We start from the raw sequence: 25,953 nt of genomic DNA, 5'->3' as shown, positions 1-25,953 counted from the left end.
ATCAAAAGCCCCAGGCAATCTTCGCGCAGTGGGAGGTCACTTTATCTTCTGTGCTGCCGTAATAGTCTGGGACCTCCTTGTAGCGACGCCAGATATCGTGTCAGATATGTTGCTGTTGTTTATACAGGGCACCTTACCTGCCTAAGATGATTGAATGTTTTACTTGACTCTGCAACTTGTCCCATGACCAAATCATTTGGAACGAGCCAGATCTCGTAGGCTAAGCGGCGTTGAGCATGGACGGTGATCGGCATGCACAGAAATTTGGCTTTAAGTTGAGCGGGGCTACGTGGCGGGCAGCAGAGACCAATGCAGTAAAATCCTTCGTTGTATTGTACTGATATGCTCCCGCATCTGCGCTCCCCTCCCCCCCACCCTTTACCAACCCACACATATAATCGTGGAAGTATAGTCAAATAACCCCCACACCTCACATGGCGTGGGCAGGCCCTCATTCAATTGAATGACAAAATAGTCTGTGCGTCTACACGTGCCTGTTCTCAGTTGCATGGACCATCGTGTACATACAACTTCAGATGGGGTGGCTTCCTCCATATGCGAATTAAAGCACGACTTTGGTTCTTAGGCAATAAATCCACTGCTGCTATTGAATCGTTACCCAGTTACCCGATTATCCAGTTACAAGCTAAGCCATTACCCAGATTCCCCCAATACACGTTACCTAGAAACCACGTGACCCAGCGACCTCATTACCCAGTTACTTTGATACTCAATTAGCACAGCACCGAGTTTCCCCGTTTCCCAGTTACCATGTCGACCTCATTGCCACGTTACAGACCCACCGTTGCTGTTGTATTAGCTCTCAGGCACATGCTGACTAGATACCCCTACAGCGTTGCGGTTGGTTATCAACTCTTACATTTCGTGTTATAAAAAAAGCACAGCCAAGAGCCAGCCAATGCAGTGCTTTATAGTGAGATTTAAACGGGGCACGTTCCTAATCTGAAAGATGAGATCATTTATATAATGTTGATTTGCCCTTGGAGCTTTAGCAATGATATACACGAGCTGTTTAAAACTATCCCACGATAATCTATAACGAATCATCATCGTGGTCATCCATAATCCACCCACTGCTTGGATGAAGGCCTCTTCAAGTCGTCTCCATCTCTCACGATCCTGTGATGTAATACTCCTCCACCTGGCACCTCCACACGGGCGATCTTCCAGCCGCGTTACATTCCTTGGCTGTTCAGCCCAAACGCACCTTTGATGTACGCGCTATGAAGGGCCTTTTCCCGGAATATAGCTTTTCTATTTTAAAACCACGGTGTTATTGGCGAATACGTTTGAGGGTTGGGCTTTTTGAACTTTGAGTAGCAGTTTGAATGGCGTGATTAACCGACCTGTTTGTATTACTCTTTCACTTACTCAAATACATTTCACGCATGCAGTCTCTCTGCATTTCTGGCACACTTTTCAGTTTCGGTTCCTTGTTTGTTATTTGCCGTGTCTCTGAGCCATAGGGTATATCAGACGCTGCTACGTGCTTGCAATCCCCCATTATACCTACAGCTGATGCGTTGTTATGATTTCGCAAGCAGTGCGGTCATCGTGAAGAGCAGATTCGAGACGAAACATCAGCATTGGCATTTTTACATTACACGCCCGCTTCACAAGCCCACGTGGGTGGGTTCATTTAATGATTTTAGTAAATCCTTCGATACAATCCAAGGTTGCCTTTTCTTCTCTGCTCCCTTTCCCCTAGCCATCCGCGCTGTCAAGTCAAAGTAGGATGTTTAACCTCCGATTAGCACGGTTGGATACGTACGATGCAAAAGAAGTTAAGCATACATACGTCACCAGGTGCGAACTGAGTCTCGTTTTAATTTCCAAAAGAGCTGTTTACTCCCCGTTCAAGTCTAGGCTCGAGACCTTCCTCTCTTTCATTTTCCCCTCTATATAAAATAAATCAACCCATTTCGTTTGTGCAGCGTGTTGAGCCGAGTTCACATTTAGGGTGGTGGCGATGGCAGAACACTTCTGTAAGCCAGCACTGTGGAGGCGAGGGTTGGTGGAACGCGCACACACGTTGTGAAACACTCTTCCGGTGGGCGTCGATGTGTCATACCCTGGCTTGTCACAGGAGGAGGATGCAGTACAGCAAGTGGACTAATCTCCATCCGTTTCCATCTGTACGGTGATAGAGTATTGCCCCCCTCGGGCGTACGTGGGGGTTTATCTGGCTGCTCCGGTTTTTTGTCGCTCGTGTAAACATCTCATAAATGATTTGCTAAAAATATCTTAAAATATAAAACTCCATGCAAAAAGATTCCTGTGACTTTACTGGATAAATTAATAACATTGTAGAGTAATTGCATTGTGTGAGGGCCGCAAAACCTCACTTAATACTTCTAGATTTGAAGCTTTCGTGACTGCAAGTATTCATATTCTTAGTTATTTTTCGGTAAAGTCACGTAGGTAAAAAAAATCAAAATTAATTAAAAGTAAAATAACTTAATACCGCAAGGGGGCGCGCTAGAGGCCACGCACACGGGATATAGTCGGTTGCGGTTAAAGATATTGAGATTAATGGTCATGCATAAGTTCGTCTGAATTAGAGTATTGACCTTATGGGAGTACATAGAGGCAATTATGAGTGGGCGATGTGCATTATAATGCTATAAAGGGTTAAAATTGTACAAACAAACGAATCGAGTCCAGATAATGACGACCAGATGGTCGAAACTTCCCCTTTTCACCCATGAGTAACAGCCCGGAGGTCGTTGTGTTTAACTTACAGGGCAGGGCAAGCAGTTGTTAGTTCAAAAACAAAACACGATCCCCATCATCAGCGAACCAAGTAATGCGCCCCTCCGTGGAGTGTGATGCCAAAACCGATTATATAAACACTGCAGCTCCTATTCTTGGTTATTTCGGTAAAGCCACGTAGAAGGGAAATAATAAAATAATAAAAATAAAACAATAAAATTCTCACGACGTTTCGATTGCAACACAAGCAATCGTCATCAGGTGTTGCCATCGAAACGTCGTGAGAATGTTATTGTTTTATTTTTATTCTTTTATTATTTCCTTTCTACGTGACTTTACCGAAAGAACCAATAAAATGAATACTCCCAGGTTTTTTCGGTAAAGTCACGTCGGTAAAAAATTAAGTTCAAAGTTAATAAAAGTAATAATGGAAATAATTTTTATTATAATTTTATTTTATTTCCATTATTACTTTTATTAACTTTTAATTTTATTTTTTACCTACGTGACTTTACCGAAAAAACCTGAGAGTATGAATCCTTGCAGTCACGAAAGCTTTAAATCGAAAATTCCTCCAGCTCCTGCTAGAAGGTTCTAGATAGTAAATGTTTAAATTACGTGTGGCTGCAGTAAAACACAAGGGCAATGGCTTGCATGTTGAATGTCCTTGTACATGGGTATGCGTCTACGTACAACTGCATTGTACGTAATTCGTGTTGAGGTGGGGTCTGCGTAGGGCAGAAGGCGTGATGGGCAGACGGTCAAGAAGAGTGACGGGATTGGAAGGAAGCCATGGGATGGAACGCGTTCTTGAGATCATTCACAGAGGAGATGGAGCAATGGAGTCAGCTCGTGTGCATTTGTTGGGTGGATATCGGGAGATGAAGGCGGCTTAGGGAGGCCTTCATCCAGTAGTGGATTAACCATGGCTAATAAGGATAATAAATCATCATGGGACCTCCTGGTAGTGCGTTGTCTTGGAACTGTGCGCCTTTTGGCGTCATCTGGTCGAACACCATGTGAGACGAGGCTCCAAAGAAAGCTGTCTCTGGTGTGTACCAATCATTTTCAAAGACAATGAATAAATTATCAGAGTATTGTTTTTTGTTTGCATTTGACTGCAAGTATTGTGGTTAATGTAAGCATGATTCCTTGCAAAAAGGTATCAGTTTTGTTGCCAGAAAAGAGGGGAAAACCCCTATTAGTAAGGATAATAAAATAAACGACAGCATTTATTTGATCAGTTAAAGGCCCACTGGGCTATATGGGTCTTTTCAGAAACAACATGTCCATATGATAGCTCAACGAAGTGGTTTATCACGTGGACACTTATAACAGCCAAAAACTCGAAAGGCATGTTTATAAATGTGGAGGGGAAAACCCGGAGGACCCGGAGAAAAATCCACACGACCACAGAGGAGAGAGCGTGCAAACTCCAGGGTCGGGGTCATGCCCACGACCTCCTGTATACCAGGCGAGGTTGTTAACATCTCGCCACAATGAGTTGTGTGTCGAACACTTCATTATCGTAACATCTCATAACCGCGTCATATAGACTGCCGTACGCTTGTCGACTTTCCATATTCACCTGATTATAGTTTGTACGTTTTCCCTGTACGTCAAAGCAAAAGTTGTGGTCCGTCTTAAAATCCTACCAATTATGTGGTGATCCTGCGTTGGCAGTGGTGCACAAGCACAATAATAATAATCATCGTGAATTACACTGCCCTATAATGGTCCTTCCTCATAGCACGTCAATGTGTATCTTAAGACTGTTGTATGTGCGTTGAACTTCTTTCACACCGTACGTATCCAACCGTGCTAAGCGGAGGTCCGGGGGATGGACAACAAACTCAACATAAAACGCATTTCTAAAGGAGTCTTTAATCTATATTGTTTAAAAGTGGCTTTATAATTCTAGATTTGAAATGTTCGTGACTGCAAGGATCCATACTCTTTGGTTCTTTCGGTAAAGTCACGTAGATGAAAAATAAAAATAATAATAGAAAATAATAAAATGAGTTTTTTTTTTTAGATGAGTGTTCTCGTCGCGTCATGAATCCAAACAGCATCTCACAACGCTACACAATCCGCCAACACGGAGGTGCGCACATTTATATTAACACGGAGTGCATGTCTATGTTAAGATGCTTTAGCCCAGGGGTCGGTAACTAAATGAACAAGCGGAGACATTTTTATTTCGAATTCGTGAATACGAGACGGTGGCCCTTAATAAATAACGTCACGAAAAAGTCGCAGGTTACCCATGGTAAACCTGGACTTCCACCATGGAAGTGCAGTTTACCATGGAAGTCCAGTTTACCATGAAGTCCAGGTTTACCATGGAAGTCCAGTTTACCATGGGTAACCCATGGAAGTCCAGTTTACCATGGGTAACCCATGGAAATCCAGGTTTACCATGAAAGTCCAGTTTACCATGGAAGTCCAGTTTACCATGGGTAACCCGTGGAAATCCAGGTTTACCATGGATGTCCAGGTTTACCATGGAAGTCCAGTTTACCATGGGCAGGGCTCGGTAACATACGACTCAATTTTTGTCTACCTGCGTGACTTTACCGAAAGAACCAAAGGGTAAAAAGCCATTTCGTTTCGAATTTCAAGAGCCGCACTGCAGTCCTTCAAGAGCCGCATGCTTTCGCCAAATAATTAGCGTTATATAACGTGTGGGAGGAATCCGTCCGTGCGAGGCATGGGGGGGGGGCAACACTCTAAAGTCTAAACCATAAATCGGCAAACCTGAGGCTTCGGAGCCGCATGCGGTGGCTGTTTAACGACTGGCTTCGTTACGTTATTCATTAAGGACCGGTGACACCGGCTCGTATTCGCGTGCATTGCGGCTCTTGAAATAGCACAGGGTTTTCTTGTTATACCGAATTCGAAACAAAACAATTGCCTCCCTTGTTATTTTTGTTGGCGGACCCCTACTGCATCCCACAAAGCAGGGACAGACGCTCTAGGTCCGCGCTTTGCGCTACCGCAATTCTCCTGGCGAGGCACGGTACGGTAACGTTGACATCCACCAACAGTCGCCTACAGAGGGCAGGATCACAGGTGTGCATAGCCACCACCGTATTGCACTTATTTACAACGCACACACACACATAAACAATGTTCACATCCAAACCAAAAACAGATTGTGCGCGTGTTGCATAAATACGTACATCATTTTGTTGACTTGGTCACTCACTGGCGCTGTCGTGGAGATTAATTTACGTGGCATAAAATAGAGACAGACAGACAGACGAGTGTATGACCTACGCTAGTTTCGAGACGGACGGAGCAGCAAAGGTGAGGTCCTCTCGGAGGGAGCTGTACGTGTAGATGCGTACGATATACAACGCTAACAGAGCGCGCAGGAGGAAAGACGGCTTCTTCTTGAGTGCCTCGCTTGCCCCCGACAGAAGACGCGTGCGGGCGGGTGTGAGCGCCTCTGCTTGCGAGAGGGGTTATATACCCAGATCCTCTCTCGAGCCGACCCCCTACTCCGCCCCAAAAATAGACAACTACCGTCCACTTCCTCTGCAGGCAACTAACTAGCACACGAGTCAGTGGCCCACGTGATGTGATTAACGCATGCACTAAACTATGTTTGCCAAGAGAAACAATACCACTCACCCGCCCTCCCGAAAACTCGCGTTGTTCAGCAGTAAAGGGCGTGGAGCTGACTTGCACGCCTCTGTGTGCATTAGCATTACAACTAACAGCAGGATGCAGACTTCAAGACTAAACAATTAATTATGAATTCGTATTTATTCATTGGATGAAGACAACTCAACGTACATTAAGGCAATGTAATATCCAGAACGAATAACAAAGGCGCATGATATTAACATCGGTGCCCTTAAAGAAGAACACACAACAATAGGAGTTCCGTTTGGGGAAATGACGCTTCTTTATCGATCGCTGCTGTTGACAAATGTGTTGCATTTTTGTTATGAGGGCTTGCGTGCACCACTGACAAAGCAGCATCACAACACTTTACAGCTTTTGATCCGTGTTCTCAATGCTCATGGTTTCTGATCCATGCCATAGCAGGTAATACACACTGATTCGAAAAAAAGTTAACTAAACAATTGAAACTATCTGCTGGAGAGACAACTAAAAAAACACATAATCGTACACATATATACACATACCTAGGGCAATTATTAAAGGCGGAGGCGGCGGCCGAGAGTAATCCTTCCAAGAAACTGCGATTAATGAAACACAAAATGACAATTTGTCCGAGAGAAGAACGCGTGCTTGAGTCAGCGTGCATTGCCCGCTACGACAACGTGCTTAGAGATCGATGTAAATCCCGTTCACGTGAAAAGCCTGCAAGCCATCGTGATGCAGCGATGAGTCACGCGGCGAGTTTTTGTCCGCCTCAAAAGAGGCATGGAATCGAGGACCCTCATTTGCAACAAGCACTCCTCTCCCCTGTCGCGTCTGACTCAGGCGCCCACAGCCAAAGGCGCTCCATTTGTTCGATAAAGATCGGAGACAATGGAAACGCCGCTTCTCAAACAATTACGCAAAACATACCAAAGAGTTAACCCACTTACAGAGTCTAGACTAAATGGGGTGAGTGTAATGAAGATTGAGAGATAAGTTACGACCCGGGATGTAAATGTAGCCCTTTTGTAAATCCACTGCGGCCTCTCCATGCACACCACGCTGCTGGGGGCTGGCTGGTGAAGGGGTCGTTCTGGGGTAATGGGACAGGAGAGGTACAGATGTCGATCACCGCGGTCCGATTTGAACCCGGGAGTCCGAGTTCATAGCGCAGTGCGCCAACCACCGCGAGATCCGATGTAGATATTACAAACTTGGAAAAGAAACTTGATTTGAAGCTTTCGTAAGTGCAGGAATTACTCTTTGGTTTTTTCGGTAAGGTCACGTAGAAATAAAATAAATAATAGAATACGACGTTTCGATTGCGACACAAGCAACCGTCATCAGGTGTAAATGAATGCAAGCTCGGAGAGAGACAACACAGACACGAAGAGAGACGCATACACAGAGAGAGAGACAGAGAGAGAGACAGAGAGAGACACACAGAAAGACAAACACAGAGACAGAGAGAGAGACACGCAGAGAGAGAGACACAGACACACAGAGGTAAGAAAACCATGTTAGTTGATATGATCCGAGGGAGAAATGTTATAGCTTGTTTTAAGAATTACAAGGTCGGAATATATATTCATAAATAAGTCAGGAGCATCGAACATGAAAGAGAATCAGACAAAGGCTAAAGGAATCCCATTGCACCTCCGTCATGCAAACGAATTGGTTTCCAACGTTGCACTCCTATAGTCGATCTAATCTCCCCGATCTCCGTGACAAAAGAACAATTGTCTTCGTAGGCCTGTCCATGATTAATGCATTATTCGGGAATAGGTATCGATAATAACATTTAAATAGGCCGTGATCGTGCATAGCCGCCTCTGTAGACCATTATCGGTCAGACGGATACCGATAAATGCATCTCCAAATTACAATCCATTCTCTCCCTTGATAGGCAATTTAATCTGTAAATACATATCGTGTTCAATTTTAATTGACTCAAAGCATGTTCAGTTACGCTATGAAATCAAGTTGACGAACTGAGTATCCGTGGATATTTAGGAAAAATCTGTTTAAATATGTAGCCTAAAATAAACGTCTTCAGAGTAGTATTTGTACACTGTGTTTGCACGACCCTCCTCTGAGCTTTACCCGTGTTAAATGAGCGTGCGTGTGGTTTGAGCGGGGAGCGGTAGTGCCAAGGGTTAGCGCTCTGCGCAACGAACCTGTCGACGCGAGTTCGACCAGTGACGCTTATCTGAATCGGTCCTGAGCCACCCCTAGGTCGACTCAGCCACAGGTGCGATGTGTATGCATTGGCACTGGGGAGACAAAGGCGGCCGGGCGTGGTGCTGGCCACCCACATACTTAACAGCACTTGTTCAGGCTATACGGGGGGGATCTTTGTCTTCATGTAAATTTATTGCCAATGGGCACAACCTTGGAGCGCGTCTTACTTTCCGGAACGTCTTCTAAAATCCCATCGGCCAGACCTCAGCAATCATGAATACCCATTGCTATGCAATGCATTGCAGTCATTATATATTTTTTTTCTTACCAGGTAAACGGGTTTATCAAGGGAGAGTGGAGGCAGGGTGTACGTTATCTCTCTCCTGGACACGTTCCCAATAAACCCGTTTGTTTGCATGTGCGTTGGACGTTTAAGTAACGTAGTTCCCTTGGCCTCCGAGAAGAGGCTTACAATTGTGCCATCGCTTGTTCGGTGCGTGATGTTAGTTGTTGTTGCATTATGTATATTAGTGCGTCGGGGGTGATTATAATACACGTGGGTTGCTTGTTCCGCCGCCGTCTCGCTGGCTGTACGATTTGATCTTCATCATTCTCTGGAGAGGGAGGACCCCAGCCCTCCCCCGTCTCTTCGTCGCAGCACGGATGAAGTACTCGCTTATGTAAGTACTGTAGTGCAATTCAAGCTTATCCATGGAGATAAGGCACGGTAAAATGTGGTTACAGTTCGTCTTGCGTTACGGGTTGGAACGTTAGTATTACTTAGCCAGAGCCAAATATACGCATATGCACAAGGTGGTTCACATGCCTTGTGACTCACAATTCATTGACCCGTAAAAAAAATATTTCCATATTCATGTCTGGTTATATTAACATTACTTTCAAAATATGAAGTTTTAAGATGCTAAAATTGGGGTCATAAGACATCTGGGCCGCCCTGCAATGTTGAACTAATTTCGCACCGTACGTAGCCAACCGTGCACACTTTTATTACAACGTATGCAATGATTTGTGTCAAATTAGGTATTTGTGTCAACATGTCCTGCCGTTTATCAATCAACTGCTGGATTAAGGCCTCCCCGCACCTTGCAAGGCGAGGGAGATGGGGTCTCTTTCACCATACGGCAACACGCTGGTCAGTGCGGATTGCTTAAGGCCGGGAAACTTCGTCGCGAAAGCAACGCTTTTGGTGGCAACGCTCTCATCGTAAAACTACTATTTACGTCTGTCCGCGAACTATATCGCCTGCGTTGGTAAAAAGAAAACGTACGTCAAGTGCAGTCGACGTTAACCACCTCAATCCTCGTGGGAACAGTGGCAGCAGCGAGTGGCGAGGCGCAATTGCGTCTGAGCATATTTGCTTCATTCTCCCCCTGTCTGGCTTCTCGGGACCAGGGTGTGAGCAGCGGTGGGTGGCCACTGAACATGCAATCGTTTCCAACTACATTGCGAACGTTGGCCCAACGTCGCATGTTTACTGGGAGGGTGGCCGCTCATTTGTTTTAATGTTTACCGGGGAAGTGGCACGTGATAAGCAGAGGTGTGGACTCGAGTCATGTGACTTAGACTCGAGTCAGACTCGAGTCATGAATTTGATGACTTGCGACTCGACTTGGACTTGCATAACAATGACTTTGTCCCACCTATGAGATGTGGACTCGAGTCATGTGACTTGGACTCGAGTCAGACTCGAGTCATGAATTTGATGACTTGCGACTCGACTTGGACTTGCATAACAATGACTTTGTCCCACCTATGAGATGTGGACTCGAGTCATGTGACTTGGACTCGAGTCAGACTCGAGTCATGAATTTGATGACTTGCGACTCGACTTGGACTTGCATAACAATGACTTTGTCCCACCTATGGTGATAAGTAGCCGCAGCCAGTGCCGGATTAAGCGAGTGCGGGGCATGTAGCATATAGGGGTCCTAAGTAAAAAGAAACACGTACATATTAAAACACAAATGTTTTACTTGCACAGTAAAGTAATTTAATTTTAGTATTTGCTATACAGCCAGATAATACGACAAATCGCTAACCTTAAACACCCAGTCGTTCATAAAAGTTGAAGGCAGTATAGTACTATAGTGATATAGCAAGTGCAGAATCACTGAACCGGAATTGATAGCTTGAAAGTGCGGTGCCCGTAGCATATGTAGCTACTTTTGCTACTAGGATAATCCGGCATTTGCGGAAGCCACAGCGAGCTGTTTACAGTACTGGATGTGGCTTGCGTATTGTTGTATATTACCCAGAAATTAGCGACTCATTATAAATCGCATTGTTTACAACCAGGGATGGGTGAATATTTCCCGGGTCGCTGGTAGGCTTGGAGGTGATACTACTAACCTCAGCCATAGCGAGAGGCATACTCGATATGGTGTGCCGGTGGATAAGTATTTCTGCATTGGTTTGATGTAAATACCCTCACCATGGCTTAATATATCACTGAATATGCTATGTGCGGACCGGGAAGAGGGTACGTGCTAAGTAGCTTTCGCCACAGAGGAATATTTCCCAAGTTAAACATCCCAATGAATACAACTTCGGGGCTATGATTGCTAAAATTATCACCAAATAATTTTGCGGGTCGCCTGGAACATTGGAAGGTGGCACGCGAATTGTAATAATCGCAGCCAAAGGGAGGAGACGCTGTTTGTATCGAATGCGGTGTGCCCGGTGCAGACACATTCGAGACGGAAAGAACCGAATGCTTTTGCACCCCCAACGCTTCCACAAAGAATGCGTTCACTGTAATGACTTTGCTGTACGAGGCTGAAATTTAGCCCACGAGCCAAAGTGGGGGCCTTGTCGGTACCACCCGGTGTGGGCCTGCTACTCGTGTCCTCCGTGGGCAGAATGAGTTTAAGTGTACGTATTTAATTGTTCTGTGGACATACAGTACTTGTAAGTATGTTGAACTTCTTTGGCGCCGTACGTCGTCAACTACGTGGAAATACTTCCTGTTTCCTTTCATATTCCGTTGAGTTTCCATATCTCATTCGTTGTTTCGTGCCCAAAACAATACTGGTTTGTCCGTCAAACACACCAAGATACCATTATTTAAGGTCATTTCTATCACACACTAACACAGTGACCTTGCTAAAGTACGTATTTGTAATTTTCAGAGATGACGCTTTATGAAAATATTGTTCGCGTCTGTTACCCTGGGTGAGTCCCGATAAGCTATGTTTGGGCCAATGGCCCAATGACCAATTAAGAAGCCATATCCTGCGTGTGTACAACGCGGGGAGAGGTTATCTGCTGACGAGAGATGTGCTGGGACGCTTTGCGGATTGAAGCCGAGTTGTAATGCTCGTTGTGCGAGAGCCCGTAATTCATTGAATTCTTCTGAACATTGTTGCCAGTACGTGACACCGTGGAGTATCTGCAATGGGCAGCTGGGTAACCGGAGGTAAACAAAACGCCAAGGTCAGAGACAATGTAAAAACACACAACCTTGAATATGACGTTTATCGTCAAACAATAACGATACTATTTTGTACTCTACTTTAGCGGTTTTTTCTTGCTGTGGTTGTCCCACCTGATGACGGTTGCTTGTGTTGCGATCGAAACGTCGTGATCTATTATTTTTCTACCTACTTGACTTTACCGAAAGAACCAAAGAGTATGGATTCCTGTAGTCACGAACGCTTCAAATCAAGATTGATACGATTTTAATTTAAAACTTTCGTGACTGCTGGAATTCATATTCTTTCGTTCTTTCGGTAAAGTCACGTAGATAGAAACGTCGTTAGTTTATTTATTTATTTTCTAAAGAATCTGAAATAACGATACGATCTGCTTAAATATGGGCGCAACGGCGGCGAGATGTTAACTACCTCGCGTGGTATACAGGAGGTCGTGGGTTACATCCCGAGCCTGATGCCTGTACATTACGAATTCGCAATATCTCTCGCGCATGGATTTTTCTCCACATTTAGAATCAACATCACGCGTTTAGGGTATATGGCTGTCAAATATTTCCACGTTATAAGCCACTTCGTTCAGCTATCATTTGTGACCAGGCCGCTTCTGAAAAATGCCTATATAGCTCAGTGGTGGACCTTGCCTGGTAAAGTAAAATAGTTTAGTTTTGTTAGTTCATATCGTGCATTCTTGTTCTAAAGCTCACCCCCGATGTACGGGAGCTCTGTGAGTCATTTATTTATTTATCCAGAGTCCTGCTGAGTCGTGGAACATTTTTTTATGACCGGCCCTATATTGTTGTTTTTTCATTAACAAATGTTTACATATTCAATTGGGAGGAAACCAGAGCTCCCGGAGAAAACTCCAGTTGCGCGAGAGGTACAGGGATGTGCAACAAGGAAGGGATTCGTACAGATAGATGGCTGGTGATGATTATGATACGCTAAATAAAACGATACGATATGATTTGTTTCCATCATGCTTCCTTGCTAGAGCTCTCATGCCCCTGTTTATATGAAGAAACGCTGCTACGTTTTTCGATTACGTTGTACGGAATGGGTTCGCATCACTTCAGCAGCAAAGCTCGAGGCTGCCGCATTCAGCACGATGTTTAGAACTGCTGGTTGTGTTGTTTGTTGTCCTTCCTCGCACGTTCGATTAGCACGGTTGGCTACGTACGGTGCTAAAGAAGTTCAACATACATACAAATTATGCTCTATTATTCAATCGAATAGCTGCAGTTTATAGAACCGTATTCATCATACAAACGGAATCACGTTAATTTACATTTGTATGCGGAATATACAGGAACATATATTTTTAACGCGATACCACCCAATGTAATGAACATCGGCATACGACCACATCACCAGGAATACACCCAATCTCACCACATCTCGGTAGCCAGACCGGCTCATCCCTGGATAGTGCCTGAATGGACAACCACTACGAACAAAAACAGGAGACGTGGGATAGCTTGCACATGGTTACGTTATTTGAACCTCATTTGCCAGTAAAAAATATGATAATTGTTTTTTTACCCTTCTATCTGGCAACAATTTTTTACTGGCAAATGAGGTTCCAATGGTGTAAATGCTTACCCCGAGCTCTCATACTCTGATGGTACATTGTCTTTTGAGTTGTGCGCCTTTTGGCGTCATCTGGTCCAACCCATGTGAGACTAGGCTCTAAGAAAAGCTGTCTCGGGTGTGAGCAAATCAACTTCAAGGACAGTGCATATATTATCAGAGTTATGTTTTTTGTTTGCATTATGGCTGCAGGTATTGTGGTCTATGCAAACATGACTCCTTGTAAAAATAAGGTGTCAGTGTTGTTGCCAGATAGAAGAGTAAAAAAACAATTATCATGGTTACGTTGTCAACAGAGGGCAGTGTAGCAATATCTATTGTTGCACTGTACTATGCTCCAACGCCTTCACCAACGAGCATGATCGACGCGGCTCTTGTGTGAATAAACATCACCCCTGAAGAAGAATTCATACGCCGTACTGGGTTTGTGCTTGCGTGATGTTGATGTATTTATATACATACAATCTCTTGGACGCCCTAAGCACAGACAGACGTCTGGCACGTCATGTTGGTGAATTTTTATCGACTTGGACAGATGTCAGCTACGATGTACAATTCCGTGTTTTGTTTGAGCTATGTGAGAGAGCTGCTGTGTAATGGCGATCCTGTTCATACCCTCACGACGTCTATTTGATTCATTTGTTACGATTCTGTACCGAGGGTTCCATTTAAAAAAAAACGTATCTTTGTTTTGATTCTGTTATTTAGTGTTACATTCACTCAATGAACCGAAATACACTTTTTTTTAAACCCAACACTGTCCAGAAAAGCAAACAATAATCGTCGACGTTTCTAGCAATGGCCCTTATTTGCGGCATAGATCATCCCTATATGTAACATAAGAGTGTTGATATTAATCGACGAATTGTTTCCTCTTCTCGAATAAAATGTGTATTTAAAAAAAAAACATTGACACTTCCGTAAACGTGCAGCCCTTCCACTGCTGGATGAGCGCTTCCCCGCATCATGCGGGTCTTACGCTTTGACGATACTTCAAACTTAAGAATGTTATATTCCTGCATCACATCACGGCGCCCACATTGATGTGCATTGGGGCTTTAAAATGGGAATGCCAGAATGTCCCGTTTTATTTGAAGTGACATCTTTAAGGTCGGGGCTTTGATGTGGGTAGATTTAAGTACGCTGCACTTTTCTATTTTAAATTATGCAAACGGTTAATAAGGTGCACAGCAAGTTTCCCCCCCCCTAAAATACCCAATTATCACTGAATGTGTACCACATGGGTCTTAATGGCGAGAATGAAGGCTTGATGGCAAGGTTTTGAATTATGCGTCTTATTAAATGTGCAGAAATATCATCAAAGCTATCTAGTTCATGTCAGCATTTAAAATCCCACTGGACGTAGCATGTATTTAGTAAAATGCAATTCTTCTCGTTCCAGCGACGCGACACAATTTATCGAGTCAATGCCGTGGGACAATTGTCACACGTGTATTGAGCGCCATCTGCCGGAGCAAATTGAAACCGACCATCCTGGTTCCTTTTTGTAATGGGATTTGATAAACAAAGTGCAACAGCTTCGGCGCTGCGCGCGCGTGGAACCGCGAGCGACTAATGATGTGCGCATAATCTGCTACCCACATTAGACCTTTTACAAATAGAGATAAAAACCCAATTGAAGATTTTTTTTTATTAACAACGTAAGAAAATACCAGTACACGCAACGTAGCTCACTAAAGTGGAAATGTGAAAAATATACACTCGTGCTTTGCCAAGCATTTAATAGAGGGTTAAGCGACCTAATAGGATTTTGCATGCATTCCTGACAATCACACATTTACAATTATACTCGTCTCATCGAATACCGCAGGTGAATTGCTCTTCCCAAATGTACCACCACACAGCAAAAAAAACGGAAAATGCTTCAATTACGGAAACAAATACCTGCATGTTTTATTAAAAGCGTAAACATGTTGTGTAACGCATGCAATGTATACATGAGTTTTTCGTGACTGCAAGAGATTAATTGCTGGCCAGTGGAATTAGTTGTGTACATACTGTATATGAAATGCCAATGACAATTATTATGTATCAATGCAAATCAATAATCGTGACCAAGTAGCCCATACGCATCCGTTTTATAGACGTCAGCTGCATGTTAATTGTGATTTCAGATATACTAAACGTGGAAAAAAGCACTTTTATATTTGATTTGCAACTACAAAATACAGCATACAGTACACCACAATGGATACACAAAGATAAAAGCATATAGAATGGACATTTTACGTCTAAAAAATGTGGCAAAGTGCCTGCGAGCATTCTACTGGTAACTACGGCAGTTTTTATACAAGCACTTCTCAAACGGTGATGTGGTTAACATGATCCTAGTAGGAAGGCTGCACTCTGCACACCAAGTGTGAAGGGGCACGTACGATGACGAAGAGAGCTACACCAAAAGACTGACCTTTTCGATTGACGTGACATTAATAAAAGCTATTCAAATCATGGTAAGTGTGTATATGCCCTGCAAAGCTGTACAACTGACAATAGGAAGCTGGGGCTAAAATACCACCAAAAAGCACAAGTCAGATCTAACGGTTAAACAGCATAATATGGTCATTTTTTTAATGATTCATTAGACTTAATAGACTATCTGAAAAGCAATTAAAGTTTTACAAAATCCAAATTTATGTATCTTATAAGTTTCAGCAACTTAATTTTTGATAATACAGCAGTTGGCATTAGAAGCGTATTCACCGTTGAAGGAAACAATTTTGCTACGTTTATTGCATGTCATTTGGTGTAATGTTAGCAATTGTATAAGACCACACGGATCAACATCTGCAGTATAAATATGGACATATCTTTTTTGATATTACAGTAACTTAATATTTGGTTCAACTACTGTACCAGCACAGTCCAAGGAAACATTAATCAGGCAAACCCTGAACGAAGATTTGTCAGAAGTGGTTTACCTAGAATGTTTTTAAAAGAAAATACTCTCGGTAAATATTTGTGAGTTGCTTTTTTTACTTGGGCATTGCCAAACTCAACATAACCTTGAACTGTGCTGTTTGTAACCCTTTTATCGACATTTCTTTACCTAAAGATAAGCAACAACCCAACAGATCATTAAAATATTACAGTAACACACAAATGTATCCAAATTAAATCAATATATATCTTGCAGATGCCAGTCAAACATTTTTTTGTTCCCCAAAATGGACACTTACCCGAAGCATCATTCTCAAAATTAAAAAGAGTGCTGTCGTTAAAAGGGTTAACTCTGTTCCCCTAAACCAAAGCACCGGTGCCCCATCGCTTGTGACAGCTCCCCGCTCTGTCCGTGTGCCGTCACCGCCCTCACAGCTTCAGCAACCGCCTCCGAGCTGGCGTGCCACAGCCCTTCCGCCGATCCGTGCTGCTCCTTGAGTTGAGGAGATGCCCGTACTGGGCCCTGTGCCCCTCCACGGGCCGGAGATCCCTTCACATGCTGCACAACACAACACAACCCGGGTGACCCGACCGCAAAGTAAGCACATACCATTCCAAGAAAAACGTTCTACACAAACAGGACTCACAAATTGTTGGAAAATGCATTATATAACCCACGATTTAAATAGGTAAAATTACATATGATAACGTACATGTGCAACAGCCTTTGTTAAACTGCTTGATGAAGAGCCTCCCCCTTGCAATGTTGGTTCTGGGGGTTATTTCGCCATATATACCCATGTTGATCACAGTGCAGATTCGTGAAGGTGAGGAACATAGACATATTTCAGTGCAATTAATTTTTAACTTGGTGGGGGGCTAATGAAACCAGTCAGTTTGCAAGGTTGACTAGGTACAAAATAGGGTACACACTACTTAATTGTAGAAAAAAACAACCGTACAACTCTAAACATTGCAACAATATTCTAGTTGTGATATGTTAAATGAGCTCTGGCCCATACAAACAATACATATTTATCAGCATTGTTACTTGTAGCGCTCTTGGCAATTGGAACTTCTAAAACAGAACCAAATTTGACTATGTAAGAGCCTATCTATATTCACATTTTCTTTACATGGGAGACCTCTCGTGTTAAAGAGCTACTTGAGTGTCATGGCAGCAGAACATTCCTCGGGCCAATACAGTCAAGTGTCCCAGTTGGTATGAAACATGTACAATTATGCTTTTTGAACAAATGTATTGTTTACCTATGTAGAATGGGGTTGAAGACGTTGAATGTATAATCTGTTTTAATAGCTTAAGGTAATCCGTTTACTGGTCAACTGATTCACGGACTCCCAGACAAGAAACATAACTAATTACACCAGTGTGTGTGTGTGTTTAAAAGCTGAAAATGAGCATGGCTCATCTACAACCAGGATAGTTTAACTCTAGATTATTCATAGCTAGATGAATATGGCAACATGTACCAAGTGATGATGCGGAGGTCGTCCAGGGCTGGTCCTGTATCCGGCAGCCTTGGTGGTGCCAGGTGGGCGTCCAGTGCTGGTTCTGTAGCCTGCTGCCTTGGTGGTGCCAGGTGGGCGTCCTGTGCTTGTCCTAAAGCCCGCAGCTTTGGTGGTGCCGGCAGGACGGCCTCGCTTTCTGGTTAACAAATAACAAACCCAGTTCATACCTTGTGGCATATTGCATTGGCAAGACCATGGCTTCTATTTACTTCCTGGAAAGTAATGCTTTATGTATTTTCTACTCAAAGATTCAAGGTAGAATACCATCAGCATCTTAATTCATATATTTGCACTGCCTTTTTCAATTATATTTGGGTTAATCTACATTTAGGTTTCCCAAATTACCCTTTCACACCCGTAATTTTAACAGCCCTTTGACAAAAGTCATGGCTACATAGCCAGCTGATCAATTACACGAATCACTCATTATTTCGAAGAGCTTCTTGCTAAATACCTCGCAATGTAAAGCACACTTTTAATTGAAAACGAAATCAATTCTAAGCTTTCACTAAGAATCGCCATGGAGGTCCAGTATCTCTTTTGTAAGCCACACTTTTTCGAGCCAAATACAGTAAACCCGTCAAGGGCATATACACAAACAAAAAAATTAACCCGTAAAAACAAAGTTTTTCACTATAAATCCTTTATATGCGTGGCGGCTGGAGTCCTCTCGTCCTCTGGCTTGAGATGGCTGCCACCTATGGGTGAGATGATTGCCTGCCACCATTAAGCAATTGGTAATTAAATATCATTTTTTTTCCCTAAAAAGTGTCAAATTTTGGGAAAAAAATTTCACGAAAATTAATTGTCACGCACAATGAGTCTGTGTGGAAAATGTCAGCTCGATTGGATCACGGGAAGTGGGATAAAACACGACCGAAAGATTTGCACGGTCGTAAGTAAGCAAGCAAGCAAGTGAACTTAATATAAAGGATTTAAAAAGAAGGGTGACCACTTGCTTGGGTGTGGCTGTGGGAGATGTAGACTTCTTAGGAGTGCGAGCCTTTTTCCCAAGTGGAGTCTGTGGCTGTGGCTGGTGTTGGTGATGTTGCTGAAGCAGCGATGGCGGCGGTGGCATTAGACCAAAGTCCCCGTTCTCTGGTTGGTAAGCGCTGGCAGCCATCAACCCGACCTGCTCCGGCACCGACAGCCGGGACCCATTCTCTAGGCCAAAGTCCCCCAGGAACCCCGCCATCTATATCACGTTTTCAGGTGTTGGGGGGGGAGGGCAGCAAGGGTTTGGCAAAGTGGGAGAGAAACACGAGTGGAGATGAATACGTTATTGTAAACAGGCTAAACATTTATTTAACCAGGTAAGGCCCACTGAGCTATATAGCTTTTTCTTCAGAAGTTTCCTTGCCACAAATGATAGTTCAACTAAGTGGTTTATCATGCGGGGAAAAATGTATAGCAGCCAAATACAGTACTCTCAACGCATGTTGTTTCAAAATGTGGAGGGGAAAATCGGAGGACCCGGAGAAAAATCCACGCGACCACGGGGAGAACTTGCAAACTCCAAAATATACAGGCGTTAGGGTCGGGATGGAACCTACGACTTCTTGCGTACCAGGCTGGGGAGATAACATCTCTCCACCACGGCCCATCTGGAACCAGTGACTTCAACTACGCTTCCTGCACGCATCCGAATTGTATAAACTTGGATTTTTTTTTAAACCCTTGTTGAGATGTCGCGTACAAAGCCACGCATCGATAGTTCAGTGGACTTGGTAACACTGAAACGAATTGCAGGTTGCATAATGCAGTGTACTCAAAACTAAATTGTACACTGCAAGAGCACGTTGCAGAATCGTCTCCAACTACTACAGACCACATTTTTACAATAAATGTAAACACTCGACAAGACATAAATCTAAATATCACGTGAGTCATTCACCCTGCCAGCCAGCAAAAAGCTACAAGGGACTACACGTTTTGGGCAACGAGGTCGACTAAGGGGAACGAGTTCTTTCCTTTAAAGTGTACATTTAATATATTGCCCTTCATTCTAAAGGGTTATTGCCCGAAACATTTGCATACAGCAGTTTATGTTATAGGCCGGTGCTGAATTAGGATATTGATTTGTGCACGTTTGCTATCGGAAACCATAAACGTCATATACCATGTATACAACACAGTACATACTCAAGTAGTGCAACACGTTAACGCAGCATTCAAAACACGTGTGTCCAGGACTAAGCAAACGAAACACATTGAATGCACTTCCTGCCAATGCTACATATATGTTGCTCCACGGTACAGTACTGAACATTACAGCAGAATAAACCATGCACGTATCGCTACCAGCACGCCTCCTGCAATACCCGTCACGAACAGATGACTTTGATCGCCTCACTAGAAAAGAATAACAATCTTCAATGCAATTAGCAGATGCAGTAAAAAAAATAACAGAACGTAGCAAACACAAAAGAGTCTCAAGTCGACACGAGTGCGACCTCCAGCGTAGGCCTCGGACGCAGGGTGTCGCTGCTTTAAAGAAACGCGTTCAATAATAAAACCACCTTCAGTTGATTCATTAATAATTTAAAAAGTCGTCCATTTGCACTCTGCTGCTCCGTTGTTGAATATCGCCGTTACCTTAACACCCCGTCGGTCATTAAATCTCGCTAATCGCGATGAAAGTGACGAAGCCGAGGGGGGGCCTTCAACAGGCCCCGCGCCAAAAACACAAAAACCCTCCGCCGCGTTGCCGCCTCCACACGAATCGTTCATTTTGACAATTCCCGTCGATTGAAACACACGGGGGGGGGAACACACAAAACGGGTTCTGACCGAGGCACAGAGGCAAACGACGTCTTCCGAAACTGCACTTTTTGCCGAGACAAACCCCTTAACACACGCGAACAAGGAGGTGTGCGATGATTTACGCGTCTCGAGTCGAGGCACCGCGGGCCCAGAGGCCTCGACGAGGAGGCCGCGATTTGCTTGCGGCGGACGACGACTTTGCGATCGTCAACTACAACGTTGGGTGATTACAAAACAACGGGGACGACAATGAAATCGGCCGCAAATGCGTTTTGCTAATAAGAGTAATAATAATAATTAAAGAGGGAAAAAAAATCCACCACCACCAGCAACCGCACGTAGTCTCCACCTTCCCCGTCCGCCACCAACGCCCCCCTCTTAACGATGCCCGCCTCCCCAACATCATCACCGACGATGGTGACGATACCATCAGCATCATCATCAGAAGCATCAGCAGAAGCATCATCAGCAGCTCTCCGTACCGTCCTCTCATTCCTTGCACGTCTCTTATCGAATGCAACCACCTCCTAGCGTGGCGTCCTCGAGCACTGCCACGGGCAGTGCTCGAGAGGGTGTGGGGGGGGGATGTGTGTGTGGGGGGCAGAGGAGAAGGTGGTGGTGGGGTGGGGAAGGAGGAAAAGAAGGAGGGGAAGGAGGAGGAGGGGAAGGAGTGAAGCGGCTACACACAAACGCGAGCGCCGCGGTGTCCAGGCCGTGGGAGTGAAGCAGCAGCAGCAGCAGCTCAAGGCGGGGAGTCTCTCTCCTCTCCTGTGTCTCCCCCTCTCTCGTCCACGTCTTCCTCTCCTCCTCCTCCACCCCACCACCACCACCTCCTCGTCTTCTCTCTCTGTCCCTGTGGTAATTCTCTCGTTTCGCTTTGCCCCCCCCCTCCTCCTCCCACACACCCCCCCCCAACTTTGCCTCTCTCTCTCTCAACGTCTTCACCGTCCCCTCCCGGAGAAGCCTTTTTTTTGTCCCTTCCTTTATATTTTTATATATTCTCTATTTACCTGGGGATTCTTACAAGGCGCCGGGAAGAGACAGGGGGGTGTGGTGGGTGCCCCGCAGTGGTTACAAAGCGTGCGAGCCTCGGTAGCGAGAGCGGCGGAGTGCGGGAGGGCGAGAGGGAGAGAGGCGGTGGGGGGCGGGGAATGGCAGAGGAGGAGGGGCGGTGGTGGAGTTGTCTCCCCCCCCTCCTCCAGTGTGTGTGGGTGGTGAGGGTGGTGTGTGGTTTGGATGGTGTGTGGGTGGTGTAGGTGGTGGGTGTGTGTGTGGTGTGTGTGTGGTGTAGGTGGTGTGTGTGTGGTGTGTGTGTGGTGTGAGTGGTGTGTGGGTGGTGGTGTGTGGGTGGTGTGTGGTGTGGGTGGTGTTTGGGTGGTGTGTGTAGTGTAGGTGGTGTGTGTGTGGTGTAGGTGGTGTGTGGGTGGTGTAGGTGTGTGTGTGTGGGTGATGTAGGTGGTGTGTGGGTGGTGTGTGTAGATGGTGTGTGGGTGGTGTGTGGTGTGGGTGGTGTTTGGGTGGTGTGTGTAGTGTAGGTGGTCTGTATGTGGTGTAGGTGGTGTGTGGGTGGTGTGTGTAGGTGGTGTGTGGGTGGTGTGTGTGTGGTGTGTGTGTGGGTGGTGTGTGTAGGTGGTGTGTGTGGTGTGCGTGTGGTGTTGGTGGTGTAGGTGTGTAGGTGGTGTGTGGGTGGTGTGTGGTGTAGGTTTAGTGTAGGTGGTGTAGGTGGTGTGTGTGTGGTGTGTGGTGTAGGTGGTGTGTGGTGTAGGTGGTAGGTGTGTGTAGTGTAGGTGGTGTGTGTGTGGTGTAGGTGGTGTGTGTGTGGGTGGTGGAGGTGGTGTGTGTGTGTGGAGTAGGTGGTGTGTGTAGTGTAGGTTTGTGTTGTAGGTGGTGTGTATAGTGTAGGTGGTGTATAGGTGGTGTGTGTGGGTGGTGTAGGTGGTGTGTGTGGTGTAGGTGGTGTGTGTGTGGGTGGTGTAGGTGGTGTGTGTAGGTGGTGTGTGTGTGTGGGTGGTGTAGGTGGTTTGTGTAGGTGGTGTGTGTGGGTGGTGTAGGTGGTGTGTAGTGTAGGTTTGTGGTCCAGGTGGTGTGTGTAGGGGTGGTGTCGGTGGTGTGTAGGTGGTGTGTGGATGCGGTGTTGGTGGTGTGTGCGTGTGGTGTAGGTGGTGTGTGCGGTGTAGGTGGTGTGTAGTGTAGGTTTGTGGTCCAGGTGGTGTGTGTAGGGGTGGTGTCGGTGGTGTGTAGGTGGTGTGTGGATGCGGTGTTGGTGGTGTGTGCGTGTGGTGTAGGTGGTGTGTGCGGTGTAGGTGGTGCGTGGGTGGTGCAGATGGTGTGTGGGTGGGGTAGGTGGTCTGTGGGTGGTGTATGTGTGCTGTACGTGGTGTGTGTGTGGTGTAGGTGGTGTGGATTGTGTCTGTGGGGAGCGGTGGTGTCGCGGTTAGCGCGCTGTGCTATGAACCTGGCGACCCGGGTTCGATTCCCTCTCACGGCCAACACCTGTGATGATTATCTGAACCGGTTCTGGGCCTCCCCTAGGTCGACTCAGCCAAAAAATTGAGTACCTGGTGCAGTGTATAAACATCGCCACTGGGGAGACAAAGGCGGTCGGGCGTGGTGCTGGCCACCCACCCCCTCGTGTACCGTTCCGGCCTTCAGTGGTGCTCGCTAGCAGCACTTGCCCCTACATTCTGTTAAGGCTATACGGGGGATCTTTGTCTTTGTGGGTTGTGTGTGGTGTAGGTTGTGTGTGTGTGGTGTCGGTGGTGTGTGTGGTGTAGGTTGTTTGTGGTGTGTGTGGTGGTGTAGGTGGTTTGTGTATTGGTGTAGGTGGTTTGTGTGGTGGTGTAGGTGGGGGGTGTGTGGGGTAGGTGGGGTGTGTGGTGTAGGTGAGGTCGACTCAGTCTCAAATGAGTACCTGGTGCGGTGTGTAAACATCGCCACTGGGGAGACAAAGGCGGTCGGGCGTGGCGCTGGCCACCCACCCCCTCGTGTACTGTTCCTTGCCCCTACAGTCTGTTAAGGCGATTCGTGGGGTCTTTGTCTTTGTAGGTGGGGTGTATGTGGTAAAAAGTCCGGCAAAACAACCCTCTACCTCCTCGTGGTGCTAGACGGGCAACGCTGTCGTGAACAGTGCCGTGGGGGGAGGGCCAATTCCGATTGGCCTTTCCCCTAGGGGCATTTGTAGCCACTGGACAGGTGCGAGTGGCTGGTAATCCCTCCACCTTCAATAAATTACCACTAAACCACGTCTAAAATATCTAATTAATAAGCTTGTGCCGGAGGCCCTGGGGGGACAAGCATCTATGACGTCTCCTGGCCAAACCCCATTTGGTGGAGCCAGGAGATTGAATCTTTAACCTTGGGGCTCCTCCAGAAATAACAAAAAGCCACTACGGATGGCCACATGGAATGTTCGAACGCTCACTGCGGAGGAGAGGCTGCCACTCCTCTGTCGGGAGCTGGACCGGTACCGCCTGGATCTCTGTGGCATTCAGGAGGTGGACAGTCCTCTACTCGGGGCAGGAGACTACCAAATAACAGGGAGTGGCTCTTCTTCTGAACAAAAGATTGAAGGGGGCGTGGAAGCGTGGCGGTAGGTGTGGGAAGCTGTAAGCCCCAGGATACTTTGGGCGCACCTTCCCATCAACAGGAGGCGAGCAGTGGTGGTTGTGGTTACTTATGCACTCACCAAAGACGAACATCCGTGGAGGGATGCAGGCAAGGCCGATGAGTCCGATGGCTTCTATGACCTCCTGTCACAGGTGCTGGCTAAAGTGGCCCCTCGGGATAAAGTCATCTTGTTGGGTGACTTCAATGCCCGAGTTGGTCATGATGCTGGCACCTGGTCTGGAGTGATTGGAAGACATGGGCCAAATCAGCTCAATAACAACGGTAGGAGGCTGTTAGATTTTTGTGCAGCCCATGGGCTTGTAATTACCAACACGCTGTTCAGGCATCGGCGCATCCATACAACATCATGGATGCATGCCGGGTCCAGGCAAGAACATCTGCTGGACTACATAGTGATGGATCAGCGGATGCGGGCCCATGTCCTTGACACCAGGACCTACCGTAGAGCTGATCTGCCCTCTGACTATCGACTTGTCATCTGTAAGATGCGCCTGCCATTCTTCCACTCCGGTGGTGGGTGTACACCCAAGACCCCATTCCAACGTAAGGTGGCCTGGTTTCAGCTAGCTGATGAAAGTTGCAAGCGAGAATTTCATCATCACTTGCGGCTGGGATTGGCATCATCCTCCACTCCTCCAGATGTCGAGGGTAAATGGGCGAGGTTTATGACTGTGACTCATGCAACTGCAATGGCTGCTTTGGGTACGCGGTCCAAACCTCCCCAGAGACCCTGGCTGACAGAAGAGGTATTCAGGATAGTTGAGAAAAAGCAACAGGCCCACTCTAATAATCTACAGCATCCCACGTCAGAGAAGGAGGAGGCTTACCGCAGCCTTCGCTCGGAGGTTCGGAGAGCCGTGAGGCGCTGCAAGGATGCGAGGTGGTCGCGGGGGTTGCTGTGGAGATGGAGTCTGCCTCAATGGCCCGCGATCACAAATCCCTATTTAACGCCATCAAAAAAGTAACCTGCATCACCACACCTATTACCATAATTAAGGGAAAAACGGTGATCCAATCTCTGACCCCCAGGAACAGGTTTGCAGATTTGCTGAGCATTTCTGTGAAGTCCTGGGGGAGGGGAAATCCCTCGATGGGAAACATCGTGGGACAAAGTGGGGACCACCCTGCGGAGGCTGCGGTGCCTCAAATATTTGAAGAACTCACCCCCTGTGAGTGGCTGGCTGAGGTGCCATCTGTTGAGGAAGTATTACAGGCGATCCAGAGTCTGAGACCAGGAAAGGCACCGGGCAGAGATGATCTCCCAAGTGAAATGCTGAGGAAGGGTGGCGTTTGTGCACAGACTGCCCGGGAAAGGTCCTGGTAAGGATTATTCAACATCGCCTTGCTAGGCACGCTGAGGAGTGGCTTGCGGAGCCTCAATATGGTTTCAGGAAAGGGCGGTCCTGCACAGATGCCATATTTTACGTCCCGTCTGCTACAGCAGAGGTGTAGGGAATTCCAACAAGACCTACATCTCTTGTTTTATTGACCTGGTCAAGGCCGATGATACCATCAGTAGGCCTGGGCTCTGGATTGTTCTTCGTGCTTTCGGAGTCCCTGACCCTCT

At 46.0% G+C, this 25,953-nt stretch overlaps 2 protein-coding genes across 4 annotated transcripts in view; both read right to left on the bottom strand.

Annotated features, from left to right (window-relative positions):
* LOC144931523 (RING finger protein 24-like) overlaps nt 1–6,206 on the bottom strand; it is a 39,517-nt gene extending 33,311 nt beyond the window's left edge. The window contains exon 1 of the mRNA XM_078855463.1: nt 5,916–6,206. Within this exon, the coding sequence (XP_078711589.1) occupies nt 5,916–5,974 (59 nt within the window). The 5' untranslated portion in view covers nt 5,975–6,206. The remainder of the gene's footprint in view (nt 1–5,915) is intronic.
* An 8,998-nt stretch (nt 6,207–15,204) lies between these two features.
* C4H5orf24 (chromosome 4 C5orf24 homolog) overlaps nt 15,205–25,953 on the bottom strand; it is a 30,200-nt gene continuing 19,451 nt past the window's right edge. For all 3 annotated transcript variants that reach the window (XM_078855458.1, XM_078855460.1, XM_078855459.1), the window contains 3 exons: nt 18,952–19,191; nt 17,958–18,128; nt 15,205–17,025 (listed from right to left, as the gene is read on the bottom strand). In XM_078855458.1, the coding sequence (XP_078711584.1) occupies nt 16,813–17,025; nt 17,958–18,128; nt 18,952–19,191 (624 nt within the window). In that variant the 3' untranslated portion in view covers nt 15,205–16,812. The remainder of the gene's footprint in view (nt 17,026–17,957; nt 18,129–18,951; nt 19,192–25,953) is intronic.

This window comes from Lampetra fluviatilis, chromosome 4, assembly GCF_964198595.1.
Source record: "Lampetra fluviatilis chromosome 4, kcLamFluv1.1, whole genome shotgun sequence".
NCBI classification, from domain to species: Eukaryota; Metazoa; Chordata; class Hyperoartia; order Petromyzontiformes; family Petromyzontidae; genus Lampetra; species Lampetra fluviatilis.
Note: the sequence above shows the minus strand (reverse complement) of the source record. Positions and strands in the feature narration are given on the sequence as shown.